General features: G+C 38.1%; 1 protein-coding gene across 16 annotated transcripts in view; it reads right to left on the bottom strand.

Annotated features, from left to right (window-relative positions):
- The window catches only part of FAM13A (family with sequence similarity 13 member A), a 379,627-nt gene that overhangs the window by 310,233 nt on the left and 47,647 nt on the right, over positions 1 to 21,747 (bottom strand). For 4 of the 16 annotated variants that reach the window (XM_024356174.3, XM_063809675.1, XM_009448019.5 and 1 more), the window contains exon 1: positions 15,332 to 15,579. The exons of 6 other annotated variants lie outside the window; for them this stretch is intronic. In XM_024356174.3, coding sequence (XP_024211942.1) covers positions 15,332 to 15,358 — 27 coding nt within the window. In that variant the 5' untranslated portion in view covers positions 15,359 to 15,579. Of the gene's footprint in view, positions 1 to 15,331; positions 15,773 to 21,747 lie in introns of those variants that run through there. 6 more of the 16 variants (XM_009448016.5, XM_063809682.1, XM_063809678.1 and 3 more) reach the window with 6 other exon arrangements.

Below are 21,747 nucleotides of genomic sequence, written 5' to 3' on the forward strand. Positions count from 1 at the left end.
AGGATACCGTGGCAGGCCGGGCACGGTGGCTCATGCCTGTAATCCCAGCACTTTGGGAAGCCGAGGGGGATGGATCACTTGAGCCCAGGAGTTCAAGACCAGCCTGGCCAACATGGTGAAACTCCTTCTCTACTAAAAATACAAAAATTAGCCGGTTGTGGTGGTGGCACCTGTAATCCCAGCTACTCCAGAGGCTGAGGCACAAGAATTGCTTGAACCTGGGCAGTAGAGGTTGCAGTGAGCCGAGATCATGCCACTGCACTCCAGCCTGGGTGACAGAGCAAGACTCTGCCTCAAAAAAAAAAAAAATAATACTGTGGCAGAGTTTGCAGTTGCCTGTTGATGGGTGTTTCTCTTCCTTAGTAAGAGAACTCTGATTCTGTTTGCGCTGGTAGGGAACAAAGTGCTCGGTTAAAACGTACCCAGCCTTCATTGCAGCACATCTTTGATGGACATATGTATATGTTTGATGAACAAGATGTAAATAGACGTTGCTGGGACCATCAGAAAAACTCCTTAACAGGGGAGCAATACAGTCTTTTCCCCATGTTGCTGTTTTCTGCCTAGATCACAGATACAATGACCAATAGCCATGCTGTAATTAAGCAGCAACCCAGAAGCTAAGCTCTAAGTACAGTAAAATAGAAAAAAAGGACTTGTAGCCTGATGATGTAATAGAGGCACATGTCTACCTTGGAATAGCTAGCTATGGACTTATTTTATGTGAGAATCCCCAAATAGTGCTCTGTCAGAAAGTCAATTATTTAATGAATACGTTGTTAAATCAAGGAAATCTGAAGCCGTCTAAAAATCAATTTTCTAAATCTAGTATATTAATTTGAAAAACTCAAAGCAGTTCGTAGATATCTTATTCGTTACCCTTACAGAAACATTTCATAGCATATAGGGTTATTTATGTGCATTGTAGATCCAAGACAATAGCTCTTAACTTAGAATCCATGAATCATGAGACCCTGAAAGTACATAAAATATAATTGTTTTAGAAATCATATTCTCAAAGATGTCTATGATCTGAAAAATAAAGATCCAACAATCTTTAAACATTCACAGAAAAGTAAAGTTTAAGAAAAGATTTTTAAAAGATAATCCATTTAAATTTCTCTTTATGTTTTTTTCTATTTAGCCCATTGATTTCTTTATCCAAAAAATTATTTAAAATTGCTTAAATCGCCTTATAGCTCACAAATTAAGTTCAACTAATTTATTCAAATTAGACTAAAAACATTCTATTAAAAAAGATTCTATGTACTTAGTACTGTTGAAATGTTCAAGAACCTATTAAAGACAAATCCAATAAAAATGTTGTGTTATCCTTCTTCTGAAACCACACAGATGAAGACGATGAAGAAAAGTAACAGAAAAGCTATAAACTCTGATTTGCATATGTGATGCCAAAGGTGAGGATGGTGTGGAAAGCTTATGGCAGACATCATAACAGCACTGGGGCAGGAGTCTAGAAAGGACCAGCAGTGGAAAGCTTTCAAACTCTCCTACAAATACTTACCACCTGAAAGATAGAGCACACTGTCAGAAGGAGCTGAACAAGACTCAGCTGATTAGAGAAGAGGCGGGAGAAGGTACAGAAAATACCTACAGGCACACCAAGGTGGCAGATATCAGGAAGCATTAGAAAAATACACTAACTAAGAGTGAGTGTATCACCTTGGGAGGCAAGTTTATGAAGAAAAGACAACAGAGCTCTCTTGACCCAGGCCAGCTTCTGAGAGGCAAAGGAGAGATGGGCAAACAGAGGGGCTGTATTAAGAAAACAGTCATTTTTGTAGCAATAGAGGGGGGAAACTCCTGAGCTGTGAAACCTGAAAGGCTACTTTGGCCCATTATTACTACACCCCATAGGAAACTCTTGCTACTAACCTGCAAAAATTCATCTTACTCAGGATGAGTAGGAAAAAAGGATCATGGACAGCATTTATATAGAAACAGTATTTTTTTAAGTATAAAAAAGCATCACAATCTTCCTACAACAACTCATCAGAAAAATGCTGCCAAGAAGCAGACGGAAACTATAAACTAACAAAAAGAACAAAATTTTAATAAGGATGTGACAACAGAAGCACAGACAACAACAACAAAAAGATAAATTGAACATCAAAAGTGTTTGTGCATCAAAAGACACCATGGCCAGGAGCAGTGGCTCATGCCTGTAATCCCAACACTTTGAGAGACTGAGGCAGGAGGATTGCTTGAGTCCAGAAGTTCAAGACAGTCTGGGCAACATAGCAAGACCCTGTCTCTACAAAATACAATCAATCAATCAATCAATCAATAAGCAAGCCAGCAAGCTGGGCATGGTGGCACACACCTAGAGTCCCAGCTACTCAGGAGGCTGAGGTGGATGGACTGCTTGAGTCCAGGAGGTCAAGGTTACAGTGAGCCATGATCTCACCACTGCACTCCAGCCTTGGCAACAAAGTGAGACCATATCAAAAAAAAAAAAAAAAAAAAAAAAAGACACTAACAACAGAGTGAAAAGACACAATATATAGAATAGAATCCTATAGAATAGGGGAAAATATTTGCAATTCATATATCTGAATACATATTCAAAATATGTAAAGAATTGCAACAATTCAACAACAAAAAATAGCCCAGTTCGAAAATGAACAAAGGACGTGTATAATCATTTTTCCAAATAAGACATAATGTGGCTAATAAGCACATTAAAAGATGCTCAACATCACTGGTCTTTAGGGAAGTGAGAATCAAAACCACAATGAGATATCGCTTCACACCAGTTAAGATGGCTATTATAAAAATGAAAGAAAGAAAATAACAAGTATTGGTTAAGAGGTGGAAAAGTTGTAACCCCTGTGCATCATCAGTGGAAATACAAAGTAGAACAGCCAAAGTGGGAAACAACTAAATGGTTCCTCAAAAAGTTAAACATAGATTTACTATATTATCCAATGATTCCCCTTCTGGGTACATACTCTGAAAGCAGGGACTCAAACAAACATTTGTTCAACGATGTTCATAGCAGCATTATTCACGACAGCCAAAAAGTAGAAACAATCTAAATTGTTTCGCAACAGATGAAAGGATAAATACAAGGTAGAATATACATAAAATGGAATATTATTCAGGCTTGAAAAGGAATGAACTTCTGACACATGCTACAAGATGGATGAACCCTGAAAGCGTTATGCAAAGTGAATAAACCAAACACAAAAAGACAAAAATTGTCTAGTTCCACTAATACGAGATACCTAGGCTAGGCAAATGTATAGAGACAGAGGGAAGGACAATGGCTACCAGGGGCTGGGAGGTGGGAGAAATAGGAAGTTATTGTTTTATGGTTATAAAGTTTATGTTGGAAGTGATAAAAAGTTCTTGAAATGGATAGTGGTAGTGATGCACAACATTGTGAATATGCTTAATCTTACAGAATTATATATCTAAAATGGTTAAACTAGTAAATTTTATGTTATGTATATTTTATCACAATAAAAAAAGTTAAAGAATTGATCACAATGATGAAAGAACACAAATCAGAAATAAAAAAATTCAGGAAAGAGGTGATCAGATAATAGGAGAATGTGAAGCGGAGACTGGTGGAACTCAGGAAATGGGGAAAAGGAAAAGGAAAAAACATTTCAGAAGTGAAGACTGAATTATAAGAACACAAAGAAGAACAGAAACTGTTCACCTCAGTAAGGGGCAGAGAGGAAATGAGGAAAGTAGATATAATGAAACATTTTTAGAAATCACAATGATTTCAGAGCTACAGAAAGCAGCTAACTGATGCCACTTTATGCCCCATTTCCACTCTTTGGAATCCCCAATGAAGAAAATCAAACAATGGAATAGAATATTTAAAGACATAATTCACAAAATCTTTGTTTAAATAAAAGTGCTTTGAGTTTACATATTGAAAGGCACATCACAACCCGGAACAGTCCACACAAACATATATTATAAGGAAATTATTAGACTAACAATAAAGAATCTTTTGCACAGCCAAGCAAAAATCATGCACTATGTAATAAAAGAAAAATAAGAGTGGCCTCAAATTTATAGATTGCAATATTTGACCTTGGCAGAGTATGAAAGGCTTACAAAATATTTATGGAAAGAAAGTATGAGCCAAGGCAGGGCGTGGTGGCTCATGCCTGTAATCCTAGCACTTTGGGAGGCCAAAGCGGGCAGATTACCTGAGGTTGGGAGTTTGAGACCAGTCTGACCAACATGGAGAAACCCCGTCTCTACTAACAGTACAAAAATTAGCTGGGCATGGTGACGCATGCCTGTAATCCCAGCTACTCGGGAGGCTGAGGCACAAGAATCCCTTGAACCTGGGAGGCGGAGGTTGCAGTGAGCCAAGATTGCGCCATCGCACTCCAGCCTGGGCAACAAGAGCGAAACTCCATCTCAAAAAAAAAAAAAAAAGAAAAAAGAAAAAAAATTATGAGCCATATTTAATAATCAGCCAAGCTGTCCTTCACCTATAAAAGCTACAATTTGAACAGACAAAGGTTAAGAGAATACAGTACACCTGAACCTTCCTTGTCCAAACTACCAGAGAACAAATTTTAACCAATTAATTAATGACTGGGAAAGTTTGATGAAAAGACCAGCAAAAAAATTAAAAATAAAATAAAAGTATAACCATGTAATATGAAGAAGAAATGAAAAACCTGGAACAGTTATACTCAAAAGAGAAGATTTGAGGTTGGAACATACTCAGGTTTTAAAAGAGCTGCCACGTGGTTCAGACGGTAGGAGAAAGTAAATGGCAGTTACATGGAGACACGTTTTAAGACATATAAAGAAGAAATAACAGTCACTTCTATTGATGGAATAGATTTTCTCAGAAGGTAGTGAAATTTCTAGTAATCGAAGATGGGCAAAAATCATAATGTGATACCATTTGTTATCCATTCTACTAACAGAAATTTTTTAAAAAAAGAAAAGAGTGGCCGGGCACAGTAGCTCATGCCTGTAATCCTAGTGCTTTGGGAGGCCAAGACAGGCAGACTGCTTGAGCCCAGGAGTGCAAGACCAGCCTGGGCAATATAGCAAAACCTCTTTTCTGCAAAAAAATACAAAAATTAGCCGGGTGTAGAGGCATGTGCCTATAATCCCAGGTACTCAGGAGGCTGAGGTGGGAGGATCACTTGAGCCAAGGAAGTTGAGGCTGCAGTGAGCCATGCTCACACCACTGCACTCCAGTCTGGGTGACAAAGTGAGGCCCTATCTCGAAAAGAAAAGAAAAGTAACTCAAAGAGTTGAGTAAAAAACCAAAGAGTAATAAAAATAAATTTTTTTAAGTAAAAAAAAAGAAAGAAAAAAGAGAAACGGATGTTGGAAAGAAGTATAGGTGGGATCTAAAGTGGCTCAAATTTCTGGAAGGCAATTTGGCAGTGCCCAGCAAAAGCTGGAGCTTCTTCATAGGTCATTCTCTCTCCAACCAGGCTCCAAACACAGGGGAAGGGCAAGTAACAGTGAGCAGGACTCATATCTTATACAAAGGGACTGCCAGATATTTGCAATATACTGTTATCGGGGGTGGGGTGGAGAGAAAGCTATAAAACTCATGTCAAGCATAATCTGTTTTTATAAGTCTATATGATCACAGAAAAACTTTAGAAGGACATACACAAATATATTAAGTGGTTTTTTTTGGGGGGGTTATCAAATCTTGAATAATGCTTATTTTCTCCTCTTAAGTCACCTGCAGTTCCTCATTTTATACTCCAGACACGTGTTACTATCACAACAAGAAAATTAAAGGTTATTATAAACAGTTAAATTCTCTATATAAACACAAGTCAAGACCTATTGCTGACTTCCATGATGGTAGAGTGAAGAGGTCTGCAAATACTCTCCTAAAAAAATGTATAAAACCAGACCAAACAAAAAAAGTTTCAGGGCTCTAGAAATTGATCAGAGATATAAAAATTAAATTGAGAAACATTTATTCATGAATGGGAGATGAGGTGTACTTAAGAATAGTGGGAGTTTGCAGCACTCTTGCCTATTCCCAACCCCTCCATGCCCTAGGCTGGGTTGGCACAGTAGTGTTACTACAGGGGGAGCCAGCGGTGAAAACTAGCGGCTTTGGTGATTTGGAAGAGAGGACAAAAACCCCACACACAGTGGATCATGTATCTAATAAAGGACTTGTATCCAGAACATAAAGAACTTTTATAATTCAATAAAACCAAAATGATACAACTGAGTAACAGGCAAAAAATATGAAAACACATTTAGCCGAAGAAGATATACAATGGCTAATATGCATATGAAAATATGCCCAATATCATTAGTCATGAAGAAATTGAGATAGCACTACTAACTCACTACAATGGTTATAAGAAAAAAACTAACAATACTATATGTTGGCAAGGATATAGAGAAACTAGAACCCTCATTCATCACTGGTGAGAATATAAAATGGTACAACCACTTTGGAAAAAGTTGGCAGTTTCTTAAAATGTTAAATGCAAAATTACCACACAACCCGATAATTCTACTCCTAGGTACCTACCCAAAAGAAATGAAAATCCATATCCACAGAAAGACTTGATTTGTATATTAATGTTCCTAGCAGCATTATTGATAATAATCAAAATCAGAAACAACCCAAGGATCTATCAGTGAATGAATAAAATGTGATATATCATAAACAGAATATTATTTAACAATAAAAATGACATGCTAATACATGCTACAACATGAATGAACCTCAAAAACATTATGCTAAGTGAAAAACCTGATCACAAGAGAACATGTAAGTTCCATTTATATCAAATGTCCTGAAAAGGCAAACGTATAGTGACATAAAGCAAATTAGTGGTTGTCCTGTGGGGGTGGGGAGGGATGGTGGGAATGTTCTAGAAATGGATTTTGGTGATGCTTGCACAATTGGTCAATTTACTAAAAGTCATTAAACTGTACAGTTTTAATGAATATACATTATGGTATGTAAGTTATACCTCAAAAGAGCTGTTGATAAAACAGAAAAGAAAGTCAACAAGTGCTTGGTAACTTCCTGTCAAAATAAGACTACTGTCAGTAGAAATAATATATTAATATTAAAATTTTTTAAAGATTCCATATTCTTCAGTCTAATAACATATTATTGCTTTTCAATAATTCTAGATGAAATAGATAACTTTTGAAGTGGGTCACTTTTAAGTGATTACTACTGCTACACTAATGTACAAAAAACCTGGAAGCACAGAAACATTTGTACACTTAGAATCCTTTGGTTATTTGGAAAAAGGTGGAAAGCTATTAATGTCACTATTTTACATCTTTTGTTCATCATTTTTGGCAGTTTTAACAAAGACAAAGACGATTTAAACAGAAAAGAACCATATTGTAGGAGGTCACTATGAATTAAATCTGAAAAAATGTTCTTGGAAAGATTATTCTTGCCATCATTTCTCAACACATTTACTGGAATGTAAAGTTAAAAACAGAATAGTGTTTTGAATTTTTATAAAATTACAACGACTCGGGCTGGGTGCAGTGGCTCATGCCTATAATTCCAGTGCTTTGGGAGGGCGAGGTGGGAGGATTGCTTGAGCCCAGGGGTTTGAGGCTGTAGTGAGCTATGATCTCACTACTGCACTCCAGCCTGGGCGAAAAAGCAGGACCCTAACTCAAAAAAAAAAAAATTACCAAGACACATTGAAAACTAATGACCTTAATGCAGTAGGAGAATTACAGCGTTACAGTGTTAAGCGAAGACTCACTTGTTTATATATAGTTTCAGAAAAGTCAAATGTGCTGAAAACTAGGCCTATGTGATTTCTTTACAGTGTAAACCACAGGAAAAAAAAACCTGTGACATCATTTCTTTACATTTTAACTAAAACTTCCTTCCTAAACATTAAAGAAATATTTGGAATTTAACCACAAAAGTAAATTAATTGCTTATTATAAGGCAACTTTATATCAAAATTCTCTTTCAACAACTGTTTAGCATATAATTTTCATTGCCACTGTCTACATTTTTCATAGAATAAAACATTTGACTGAGTTCTATTGTATTACTATTTTGCTTTGTTTTGAGATGGAGTCTTGCACTGTTGCCCAGGCTGGAGTGCAGTGGTGCATCTCAGCTGACTGCAAGCTCCACCTCCCAGGTTCAAGTGATTCTCCTTGCCTCAGCTTCCCAAGTAGCTGGAATTACAGGCACCTGCCACCATGCCCAGCCAAGATAAAATGTTTTACAGTCATGTCCTTGGTCTTCCAATGACTTATCTAAAAATAAAATACACTTAGGTGAAACTTCTAAATCTAGAGAATGGGATTCTGTTTTGAGCAACATTAATTTAACAACTACTACTGTCTAGCCCAGAGCAAGAGGCAAGAAATACAAATAAGATACGATCTTCTCTGTCTAAACTTTACAGTCTGCTACTGAGAAAGACAAATAGTACAGGGAAGTTGAACAGATGGTCAGATATTACCTAAAATCTATCAAGATAGCACCACACTGCTTACTAATGACTAGGATCAGAGTGTAGTCAGTGACGAAAACCAGGACTTGCCAGGTATGGAAGTCTCCAAACAAAACTCATGTTCTTTCTTTCCTCTTCTTCTCTTTTTTTTTCTTTTTTTGAGGCAGAGTCTCACAAGCTCTGTCACCCATGCTGGAGTGCAGTGGTATGATCTCTGCAACCCTGCCCCCGGGTTCAAGAGATCCTCATGCATCAGCTTCCTGAGAAGCTGGGACCACAGGTGTGTGCCACCACTCCCAGCTAATTTTTTTTTGTATTTGTAGTAGAGATGGGGTTTTGTCATGTTGGCCACATTGGTCTTGAACTCCTGGCCTTAAGTGATCCACCTGCATTGGCATCCCAAAGTGCTGGGATTACAGGTGTGAGCCACTGTGCCTGGACAGAACTCATGTTCTTTCTAAAACTCCAAATAAAAAACAGCTTTTTTTTACAAAAATCAAGAAATTAATCTTGGTATTTAGAAAACCTAACTGTAGTCTGCGTGGGATGAATCTGATACCAAACATCAAACTAGAACTAAAGCCGGGTATGGTGGCTCACACCTGTAATCCTAGCACTTTGAGAGGCCAAGGCGGGTGGATCACCTGAGGCCAGGAGTTCAAGACTAGCCTGGCCAACATGGTGAAACCCTGTCTCTACTAAAAATACAAAAATCAGCTGGGTGTGGTGGTGGGTGCCTGTAATCCCAGCTACACAGGAGGCTGAAGCAGGAGAATTGTTCGAACTCAGGAGGCGGAGGTTAGAGTGAGCTGAGATAATACTGCTGCACTCCAGCCTGGGCAACAGAGCAAGACTCCTATCTCCAAAAAAAAAAGAACTACAAAGATAACCATCATGGTCTTGAATCTTGAACTTATGCAATATTTGTTTGTTGTACTACCTAAGAAAATTTGATTCTACTAAATAGAGAACAAGAGAAACAATGAGGAGGACAGATACAACTACATATGGGTAATATGCAAGGAAGTAGCTTAACAGACTGTCTTAATCTGTTCAGACTGCTACAACAAAAAATACCATAAACTGGATGTGCTTATAAACTAAAGAAATTTATTTCTCACAGTTCTAGAGGCTGGGAAGTCCAAGATCCAAGACACCTACAGATTCAGTGTCTAATGAGGGCTGGCTTTCTGGTTCCACAAATGGCTATCTTTTTGCTGTTTCTTTACATGGAAGAGGGGTCAAATAACTCTCTGGGGTCTCTTTTATAGGGGTAATAGTCCCATACATGAGGGCATCACATTCATGACCTAATCGCCTCTCAAAGTCCTCAATTCCAAATATCATCACATTGGAGAATAGGTTTCAACATGTGAATTTTGGAGGTACAAACATTTACTCTATGGCATTCCACCTCTGTTCCTCCAAAATTCATATCCTTTTCGCATGCAAAATACATTCATTCCATCTCAACAGTCCCTAAAATCTTAACTCACTCCAGCATCAACTCAAAAGTCTAACATCCAAAATCTCATCTAAATATCATCTAAATCAACTATGGGTAAGACTCAAGGTACAATTCATACTGAGGCAAACTCCTCTCTAGCTGTGAGCCTGTGAAATCAAACCAGTTATGTGCTTCCAAAATACAAAGGTGGGTCAGGCATAGGATAAACACTCCCATTCAAAAAGGGGAAATAGAAAAGAAGAAAAGAATGGCAGGTCCTGAGAAAAATCCAAAACCCAATGGAACAAATTTCATTAGACCTTAAGGCTCAAGAATAATCCTTTTTGGCTCAATCTCTGACCTTCAGGCCACTGGGACCTGCCTCCACATCTTTGCTGGGCAGAGGTTGAGCCCCTAAGTCTCTAGGTGCTCCTGCCCCCATGGCTTTGGTGGGTTGGTCCTGCAGCAACTCTCTGCCTAAATCTCACACTGTGGCTCTGTGAAATGTTGGTCCCATCCTTGAAATCTATGTAGAGGCAGCCAGGCTACTATGTCTCATGCACTCTGGGCACCGGCAGAGACAGCTCTATGTGGTCACTAAAGTTTGCTGCCTGTACCCTTTGGAAGGGCAGCCACCTTGCTTCACTGGGCCTTTTGGAGCCACAATGGGGCAGCTATAAAGTGTGGCACTAGAGTGTGGGAGCTGAGCCTAAGATGTAAGGAGGTTCTGGGCAGCACTTTCTTTTTTTTTTTTTTTTCTTTTTTATTTTATTTTATTTTACTTTATTTTATTTTATTATTATTATACTTTAAGTTTTAGGGTACATGTGTACAATGTGCAGGTTAGTTACATATGTATACATGTGCCATGCTGGTGTGCTGCACCCATTAACTCATCATTTAGCATTAGGTATATCTCCTAAAGCTATCCCTCCCCAATCCCCCCACCCCCTGGGTAGCACTTTCTGAAGTCCCACAAGCACCAGGCACAATAGTCCCTCCTTTGAAACTACTCTTCCTTCAAGGAACTTGCACTCTGGGCCTGGGATGAGAGTAATAGCTCTGAGGATTTTTAAACTGCCTTTGGGGTAATTCTTTCGTTATCTTGGAGAATACCTCCTGGCTTCTGTTGACACGGCTGATACATATTAATTTCCTTATAAAACAATGGCTTGGCCACACTTTTAGTGTTCCCCACCTAGAACTCTCTCTCCCCACTGGCTATCTTATTTTTAATAATATCGATAGGCTGAGAATTTTCCAAATCTTTAAGTTCTGCTTCCTTTCTGATTAACAACTCCATCTTTAGGTCATTTATCCCTTCTCACATATGTACAAAGAACCATATGCCAGCCAGGAGAAACCAAGGGGGAGGAAACTGCTTAAACTATAATCTCATCAAATAACCGTGAAAAATTAACCATCAGAAAAGAGACTAAAAGTTGTCACCATATCCACACTGACTTTTCATCTATTCTTCTGAGTAAACTATAAGCAGTTAAACAGTTACAAGCAGTGAGGAGAAACCAAGCCACCATTTCAGCACTTTACTTAGAAATTGCTTCAGTTAAATATCCAATTTCATTGCTCACAAGTTCTTCCTTCCACAAAATACTAGAACACAAACACAATTCAGTCAAATTCTTCACCACTTTATAACAAAAAATCATGTTTCCTCCAGTTTCCAACAACATGTTCCTCATTTCCATCTGTGACCTCATCAGAATGGTGTTTGCCATACATCTTTCCATGAACTGATAATTACCATGATCAGGAAAGGCTGATGTGGCACAGAAGGCAAGAGCAACAGGACATTCGAACGTTAAATAACACAGAATTCAGGGAGTGTGGTCCTTTCCTCCCACTTAAGCCCTGTCAAAGAAGATAAACCTAACCTCATCCTTTTCCTCTTTCTTCTTGCTGTGATTTAAGTTGATTCAATAAATCCCATGAATGGCATATTTTAATTTGGTATATGACCTTTCTGTAACGCGACTGTACGTTCCTGCTTGCGCTATGGGATACATGGAAGGTAGTTGATGGTACCAGGTGGTAAGACTACAGAAGCAGAGGTCCCCAAGTTAGAGAGAAAGGCTACGAGGCCTAGGACATTCTTGAAATTATCAGCACCAGCATGAACTGGGGACAAATCAGGTGGGGTGGACTGTTAGGCACTGGTATTACCAAGAGAACCAATTCACAAATTGACCAGTCATAGATTTGAGACCTAAATTCACCAGAAATCATAATATCCAGAGTATAAGAATCTACACATGCATTTCAACTCCTCCTTCTTCATCCACTAGAATATGCAAACTCCCACTTTCAGCCCACCAATCTTTAATATATCCTGATGCCACATTGGATAGAACACCAGGAGAAGCAGAAAATCTGACTCAGGATTCACCTGAGAGAAACAGAATCATCCAAAAGTGACATTTAAAACTAGAAGAGACTAAAATAACATGAACTGGCAACTGTAATTCCCTACACCACCTCAGAATAGGTGGTTTACTGAAAATAAAATAGATTTGTTACAGTAAAGCAGCTAAATTTTCTTTGTACACATGATTGGCAATACATTTTTGAGCCTACAACAGTATCATGAGCAGCAAAATTTCTTAACACTAACAACATGGCAAAGAGTTTAAAAAAGAAAAGAAATGAGGAAGATAAAGTAGGTTAGTCAATGGACATAGAAACTGAGTTTATTGGAACCAATTTGTGTCCCACTTCAAGAGTCCACACACACATACAGACACACAAAGATACACACAGACACACACAGACACACACGCGTACGTACTACAAATATCTAGTACTCATTATACTGTCTGAAGTATTAATATCTTCAGCAGCAGGATATTTCAGTAGTTGCTACATATATGTATAAGTATGTAAGTCCTAAATGTTGGGGTTCAAAAAGCTATACCCCAAAATATGGTGCTTTGGCATGCTGGGTATTTTTAATTAAAATGTCTCAGAAATAAGCCTCAGAACCAAGGTCTCTCTCTGCCTTTCCACTCTCCTGCCCTGCCCTCAGTCTCTCTTTTTCTTTCCTAAAGCACTGAGAGTGACTCTCTCTGGAATTTCCTTATCCGATTAAGGAAGCTTCTTTCCAAAAGAAATGCAATTGTCTTAAGATCTACTTCCTGAGAATCTCATCAAATAACCATGAACAATTAACCATCAGAAAAGAGACTAAAAGCTGTCACCATATCCACACTGACTTTTCATCTATTCTTCTGAGGACAGCTCCAAGAGATTGGCTGGGAGACTTTATCTGCATAAAAACACAACCTTCATTCACAGTGAAGTTCCACCCCTCACCTTTCCACCACCTCACCATAGCTCAGGGAAACGCTGTCCCAGGCCATGCTCTTTGAACCCATTCATTCACTTTAAAAATTATTTACTACCTCTCTAAAATTACCTGCAGCTCCCTACTTCTCTCTTCCCCAAAAAGAAGGCATTTAAGCTTCAACCACCTGGCCCTTCTTTGAATCTCATATTTGAGGGGCTCTCATATCCATATACATATTAATAAATTTGTAACTCTTTTTCTCCTATTAATCTATTGCCAATTGTTTCAATAAAATTGCAGAAAGGGCAGAGGAAAAGCTTTCTCTTCACTCCTACACAAAGAAAAAAGTAGTGTATCAGCTCATTGAATGTATTAATGTGTGACTTAGTTCTCCCTTTTTTTGTCACGATGTTTAAAATTTTTTTTGTTGTTCTCCAAAAGCTATCTTTTTCCAGATATGCTATGGTACAACTGTTGAAAATGTATTTCCTCCTACAGTAAAACCGAGACAGCACAATCAAAGGCCAACCTTAAGGAGAAGGGTAGAAATGATTGAGAATTACTCATCTACCAGAGTGAATAATCTCTTACACTGTGTGATTTTTATGTCAACTTTAACTGAAATTTTATACATGCTTTGGATATAAATTAAGGGAAAATATAAAGTTTTATACATGAGTCAGTGTGCATTCCAGTCAAGGTAGAGATCAATATATTGCAGGTCAAGGGAAAGAAGTAAAGATCTAATCAGACAATCAGAGATGACTACCAATCTTCATGACCTACCCGCTGCCTCATTCTACACATTTTCAGCTCTATATTGTTTCTTTTATAAAGCTAGAAAAATAGAAAGGCCACCTCTGCAGTAAAATAAAAGTCAGTATTTTACACATAGATAAATCAGATTTTGAAGGAAACTCTTTGGGGTGATAAAAAAAGAATAACCACATGGATACCTGGATGCTACTAAGCCTCAGAGTTAAAAGGAAGACAGAGTGACACACAGGGTGCTGAAAAGTTTTGAGCCTGGAAACAAGGTCATCCTGCAGTTTCACTAAGAAAACTTAATCTACAGGGCTGGTCTACCATCTGGTGACCATTTGGTGACCATTTGGTGTCTGTGTGTCAAAAATTGCTCAGATATTTCTAAACACTTCAGAATGCCATCAGAAGCTACAGCAAATTGCAGCTCTTTCTGAAACACACACAAAAAAAGAGGATCTGGCCTGAGTGTGATTTTTTAAGTGAGCAGTTAAGGTGATAATAAGGAAGAAGATATTTCTCATTTAATACATTTTAGAAAATAAAATGTCCCTATGGAATACAATAGCAACTTGAAACATAAATATGTGTAATTCTCATACAGATATATGCATTTTGTATATAGTACAATCAAAATTTAAATTACAGCATTCTGCAAATTATATAATTGACAATTTTTGATTATTACAAAAGGTTTTGTACAAGTACCAGCAGAATAATTTAGAAATTCATAAATTCGAAAAATTCTAAAACTCCAGAAATATGCACATTTTCCCAAGGATTTTATTTCAGTGTTATTTATTAATGCTACTGTGTTATAACAACCATTCATTTCTACAGTTCAAGGATACACAAACATTTATCAACTGAGCTTCTCCACCATCACTTTCAGCAACCATGCTGAAACAGAAACTCCAGAATTACTAAACGAAAATAGAAATATAAAACAGAAAAATGTCACACACATACTCAAAAGTAATAAATTAATGGTTACTTCAATTCCTTCTCAAGCTAGCCACAAGATTTCTCTAATAGCTATAATGAAGCATTCATGTTTAACTATTCAGGGACAAGAAAGTCTAAAATGCTTGAAAGTGCTCTACTTTAAATCAAGTTGACTTAACGGAATAAATCAGCATGCATCTTTCACCTTTTTTGGAAACTAAAGTGCACAAATATGCTGAATGCCATCCCAAATCCTGCCTAATACCCATTTAAGTAGATAGGAATTTAAGTAACAAATCTTTCCCCACCTCCTGGGAAGGAAAAATAAGTTACACAAACATCTCATCAAAACAAGGAAGGCAAGGCCCTCTCCTAAAAACTGGCAGTGAACACAGAAGACAGAAGAAGGCCTATACTTACACAGATGGCTAGAGCTCCTGCCCCCATTCTCTCAGGAAGCGTCTGGAAGAACTGAGGAAGACCAGACGAAAATATTAAAACGACAGCAAAATACTAAAATTCCATTCAGCACATATTCTTTGATGTGAAAAACAGCTCCCAATCCAAAGGCCCCAAGGTAAGCGAAGAGCAGCTTCTAACATTTTAGGAAGAGTGGTTTTGCTTCTCTTTCCGCTGAACCCACATGGCTGGAAGGACTGCCTGGAGTTGAAATTTGATCCACAGCCTCAGTGCTGGCAAGTAGAGGGAGTCACGTGACACGGGTCTTAAGTCGCTGACATCTTTTTTTCAAACCTGACTCCCTAGATCCTACACACAGGCTTCTTTGGCTCCGAAAACTGCCAGTCACCTGGTGGCTTTCATTAATAGAACCAACAGTGCATAAAGTGAAAACACAGACTTGCTTCCCAGATTCCACACAGCTCTAAGCAAAATGTACGTATTCAGACTCAGGTTTAAAACTGCAGGCACATTATTCATTTTTTCTGAGGCAGTTTTCTCTTCTACTCTTCCTTAGAAACCAGCTAAATTCTACCAAAATTTTCTTCCTTCCATCCTACCCCATCAGAATTGTTTTAAATGAAAATGCTCTATTTTATGTAGCTGTTACTACTTCTAATTATGTATGAGTTGTCTTATAAAAATATACTGATGATAAACATAAACAACATACTTCTAGACAACCATAATTCTACATATGTGATTTGCAGTCTGAAAAATTGGCTAACTGACTTTTCAATAACTTTCTCTTCTACATGCTGTCACTAGAAAATTTGATAGATTTTAAAATTTACAAATATTTGAACTAATAGCTAAAATAGCCACTTCAGGTAAGCCAAAAGGAAACTATCCTATTTTTATTTTTGTTACCATTTTTTCTGTCAATTTGTTTTTCTTTTTTCTTTTGCTGTACCTATTGACCCATCCTCTAAGTTCTCTCCCCTCACCCCCAACCTCCCAACATTCCCTGATGTGTGTTGTTTCCCCTTTGTGTCCATGTGTTCTCAATGTTCAACTCCCACTTATGAGTGAGAACATGTGGTGTCTGGTTTTCTGTTCCTGTGGTAGTTTGCTGAGGATGACGGCTTCTAGCTTCATACATGTCCATGCAAAAGACATGATCTCGTTCCTTTTTATGGCTGCATAGTATTCCATGGTGTATATGTACCACATTTTCTTTATCCAGTCTATCATTGATGGGCATTTGAGTGGGTTCCATGTCTTTGCTATTGTAAACAGTGCTGCAATAAACATATGTGTGTATGTGTCTTTATAGCAGAATGATTTATACTCCTTTGGGTATATACCCAGTAATGGGACTGCTGGGTCAAATGGTATTTCTGGTTCTAGATCCTTGAGGAATCTCCATACTGTCTTCCACAATGGTTGAACTAATTACATTCCCACGGACAGTGTAAAAGCGTTCCTATTTCTCCACATCCTCTCCAGCATCTGTTGTTTCCTGACTTTTCAATAATTGCCATTCTAACTGGCTCGAGATAGCATCTCATTGTGGTTTTGATTTGCATTTCTCTGATGATCAGTGATGGTGAGCTTTTCTTCATAGGTTTGTTGGCTACATAAATGTCTTCTTTTGAGAAGTGTCTGTTCATATCCTTTGCCCACTTTTTGATGGGGTAGTTTGTCTTTTTCCTGTAAATTTGTTTAAGTTCCTTATAGATTCTGGATATGAGACCTTTGTCAGATGCATAGTTTGCAAATATTTTCTCCCATTCTGTAGGCTGCTTGTTCACTCTGATGATAGTTTCTTTTGCTGTGCAGAAGCTCTTTAGTTTAATTAGATCCCATTTGTCAATTTTGGCTTCTGTTGCCATTGCTTTTGGCATTTTTGTCTCTGCCCATGTCTATGCCCTGAATGGTATTGCCTAGGTTTTCTTCTAGGGTTTTTATAGTTTTGGGTTTTACATTTAAGTCTTTAATCCATCTTGAGATAATTTTTGTATAAGGTCTAAGGAAGGGGTCCAGTTTCAGTTTTTTGCATATAACTAGCCAGTTTTCCCAGGACCATTTACTGAATGGGAGATCATTTTCCCATTGCTTGTTTTTGTCAGATTTGACGAAGATTAGATTGTTGTATACATGTGGTGTTATTTCTGAGGTCTCCGTTCTGCTCCATTGGTCTGTATGTCTGTTTTGGTACCAGTACTGTGCTGTTTTGGTTACTGTAGCCTTGTAGTATAGTTTGAAGTCAGGTAGCATAATGCCTCCTGCTTTGTTCTTTTTGCTTAGGATTGTCTTGTCTATATGGGGTCTTCTTTGATTCTGGATGAAATTTAAAATAGTTTTTCTAATTCTGTGAAGAATGTCAATGGTAGTTTGATGGGAATAGCATTGAATCTATAGATTACTTTGGGCAGTAGGGCCATTTTCATGATCATGATTCTTCCTATCCACGAGGATAGAATGTTTTTCCATTTGTTTGTGTTCTCTTTTATATCCTTGAGCAGTGGTTTGTAGTTCTCCTTGAAGAGGTCCTTCACATCCCTTGATAGCTGTATACCTATGTATTTTATTCTCTTTGTAGCAATTGTGAATGGGAGTTCATTCATGATTTGCCTCTCTGCTTGCCTATTGTTGGTGTAAATGAATGCTTGTGATTTTTATACATTGATTTTGTATCCTGAGACCTTGCTGAAGTTCCTTATCAGTCCAAGAAGTTTTGGGGCTGAGATGATGGGGCTTCCTAAATATAAAATCAAGTCGTCTGCAAACAGAGATAACCTGATTTCTTCTCTTCCTATTTGAATACCCTTTATTTCTTTCTCTTGTTTGATTGCCTTGGCCAGAACTTCCAATACTATGTTGAATACGAGTGGTGAGAGAGGGCATCCTTGTCTTGCACCAGTTTTCAAAGGGAATGTTTCCAGCTTTTGCCCATTCAATATGATATTGGCTGTGGATCTCTCATAAATAGCTTTTATTATTTTGAGATCTGTTCCATCAATAACTAGTTTATTGAGAGTTTTTTACATGAAGGGATGTTGAATTTTATCAAAGGCCTTTTCTGCATCTGTTGAGATAATCATGTGGTTTTTGTCTTTGGTTCTGTTTATGTGATGGATTATATTTATTGATTTGTGTATGTTGAACCAGCCTTGCATCCCAGAGATGAAGCCGACTTGATCATGGTGGATAAGTTTTTTGATGTGCTGCTGGATTCGGTTTGCCAGTATTTTACTGAGGATTTTACATCAGTGTTCATCTATGGTATTGGCCTGAAGTTTTTTTGTTGTTGTTGTGTTTCTTCCCAGTTTTGGTACCAGGATGATGCTGGCTTCATAAAATGAGTTAAGGAGGAGTCCCTCCTTCTAAATTGTTTAGAATAGTTTCAGAAGGAATGGTACCAGCTCCTCTTTGTATTTCTGGTAGAATTCAGCTGTGAATCCATCTGGTCCTGGGCTTTTCTGGTTGGTAAGCTATTAATTACTACATCAATTTCAGGCTTGTTATTGGTCTATGCAGGGATTCAACTTCTTCCTGGTTCAGTCTTGGTAAGGTGTATGCATCCAGGAGTTTAATCATTTCTTCTAAATTTTCTAGTTTGTTTGCATAGAGGTGTTTGTAGTATTCTCTGATGGTAGTTTGTATTTCTGTAGGATCAGTGGTGATATCCCTTTTATCATTTTTTATTGGGTCTATTTGATTCTTCCTTCTCTGTTTTCTTCTTTATTAGTCTAGCCAGCAGTCTATCTATTTTGTTAATTTTTTCAAAAAAAAAACCAAGCTTCTGGATGTATTTTTTTGGAGGGTTTTTCGTGTCTCTATCTCCTTCAATTCTTCTCTGATCTTAGTTATTTCTTGCCTTATGCTAGCTTTTGGATTAGTTTCCTCTTGCCTCTAACTCTTTTAATTGTGATGTTAGGGTGTCAATTTGAGATCTTTGTAGCTTTCTGATGTGGGCATTTAGTGCTATAAATTTCCCTCTTAACACTGCTTTAGCTGTGTCCCAGATATTTTGCTACGTTCTTTGTTCTCATTGGTTTCAAAGAACTTCTTTGAATTTCTGCCTTAATTTCATTATTTACCCAGAGGTCATTCAGGAGCAGGCTGTTCAGTTTCCATGAAATTGTGTGGTTTTGAGTGAGTTTATTAATCCTGACTTCTAATTTGATTGCACTGAGAGACTGTTTATGATTTCAGTTCTTTTACATTTGCTGAGGAGTGTTTTACTTCCAATTACATGGTAAATTTTAGAATAATTGCCATGTGGCACTGAGAACAATTTATAGTCTGTTTATTTGGGGTAGAGAGTTCTGTAGACATCTATTAGGTCCACTTGATCCAGAGCTGAGTTCAAATCCTGAATATCCTTGTTAGTTTTCTGTCTCTTTGATCTGTCTAATACTGATAGTAAGATGTTAAAGTCTTCCACTACTATTGTGTGGGAGTCTAAGTCTCTTTGTAGGTCTCTAAGAACTTGTTTTCTGAATCTGGGTGCTCCTGTATTGGGTGCATATATATTCAGAATAGTTAGCTCTTCTTGTTGAATTGTTCCCTTTACCAATATGTAATGCCCTTCCTTGTCTTTTTTATCTTTGTTGGTTTAAAGTCTTAAAGTCTGTTTAGTCAGAGACTAGGATTGCCACCCCTGGTTTTTTTTTTTTTTTTTTTGCTTTGCATTTGCTTGGCAAATTTTCCTCCATTCCTTTATTTTGAGCCTGTGTGTGTCTTTGCATGTAAGATGGGTCTCTTGAATACAGCACACTGATGGGTCTTGACTCCTTACCCAATTTGCCAGTCTATGTCTTGTAATGGGGGCATTTAGCCCATTTACATTTAAGATTAGTATTGTTATGTGTGAATTTGATCCTGTCATCATGGTGCTATTTGGTTATTTTGCACACTAGTTAATGCAGTTTCTTTGTAGTGTCATTGGTCTTTATATTTTGGTGTGTTTTTGCAGTGGCTGGTACTGGTTTTTCCTTTCCATATTTAGTGCTTCTTTCAGGAGCTCTTGAAGGGCAGGCCTGGTGGTAACAAAATCCCTCAGCATTTGCTTGTCTGGAAAGGATTTTATTTCTCCTTTGCTTAAGAAGCTTAGGTTGGCTGGATGTGAAATTCTGTGTTGAAAATTCTTTCTTAAAGATTGTTGAATATTGACCCCCAATCTCTTCTAGCTTGTAGAGTTTCTGCTGAGAGTTCTGCTGTTAGTCTCATGGGCTTCCTTTTGTAGGTAAACTGGACTTTCACTCTGGGTGCCCTTAACAGTTTTTCCCTCACTTTGACCTTCGAGAATCTGATGATTGTGTGTCTTGGGGTTGCTCTTCTCATGGAGTGTCTTAGTGGTGTTCTATGTATTTCCTGAATTTGCATGTTGGCCTGTCTTGCTAGCTTGGGGAAGTTCTCCTGGATAATATCCTGAATTGTGTTTTCCAGCTTGTTTCCATTCTCCCCTTCTCCTTCTGGTACTCAAATCAATTGTAGGTTCAGTCTTTCCATGAAGTCCCATATTTCTTGGAGGCTTTGTTCCTTCCTTTTCATTATTTTTTCCCTACTCTTGTCTGCATATCTTATTTCAGCAAGGTGGTCTTCAAACTCTGATATCCTTTCTTCCACTTGGTCAATTCAGCTGTTGATACTTATGTATGCTTTACAAAGTACTTATGCTGTTTTTTTCAGCTCCATTGGGTCATTTATGTTCCTCTCTAAACTGGTTATTCTAATTAACAATTCCTGTAACCTTTTATCGAGGTTCTTAGCTTCTTTGCATTGGGTTAGAACACGCTCCTTTACCTCACCATAGTTTTTTATTACTCATCTTCTGAAGCCTACTTCTGTCAATTTGTCTATCTCATCCTCTATCCAGTTCTGTGCCCTTGACAGAGAGACGTGATCATCTGGAGGAGAAGAGGCACTCTGGCCTTTTGGGTTTTCAGCATTTTTTTGTTCATTCTTTCTTATCATTGTGAGTTTGTCTAGTTTCAGTCTTTGAGGCTGCTGACCCTTGGATGGGGTTTTTGTGGGGCCTTTTTGTTGTTGATGCTGTTATTGTTGCTTTCTGCTTGTTTTTCTTTCAGTAGTCATGTCCCTCTTCTGTAGGGCTGCTGCAGTTTGCTGGGGGTTTGCTTCAGGCCTTATTCATCGGATTCACTCCCATGCCTGGAGATGTCACTCAAGGAGGCTGGAGAGCAGCAAAGATGGGTACTTGCTCCTTCTTCTGGGACCTCTGACCTCAAGGGGCACCAACCTGATGCCAGTAGGATTGATCCCGTATAGGATGTTTGACAACCCCTGTTGGAGGGTCTCACCCAGTTGGGTGGCATGGGGAGCAGGAACCGTTTAATGAAGCACTTTGTCCCTTGGTGGAGAGGGTGTATTTTGCTGGGGCAAAACCCACTTGTCTGGGCTGCCTGGAT

Source organism: Pan troglodytes, chromosome 3 (genome assembly GCF_028858775.2).
Source record: "Pan troglodytes isolate AG18354 chromosome 3, NHGRI_mPanTro3-v2.0_pri, whole genome shotgun sequence".
NCBI classification, from domain to species: Eukaryota; Metazoa; Chordata; class Mammalia; order Primates; family Hominidae; genus Pan; species Pan troglodytes.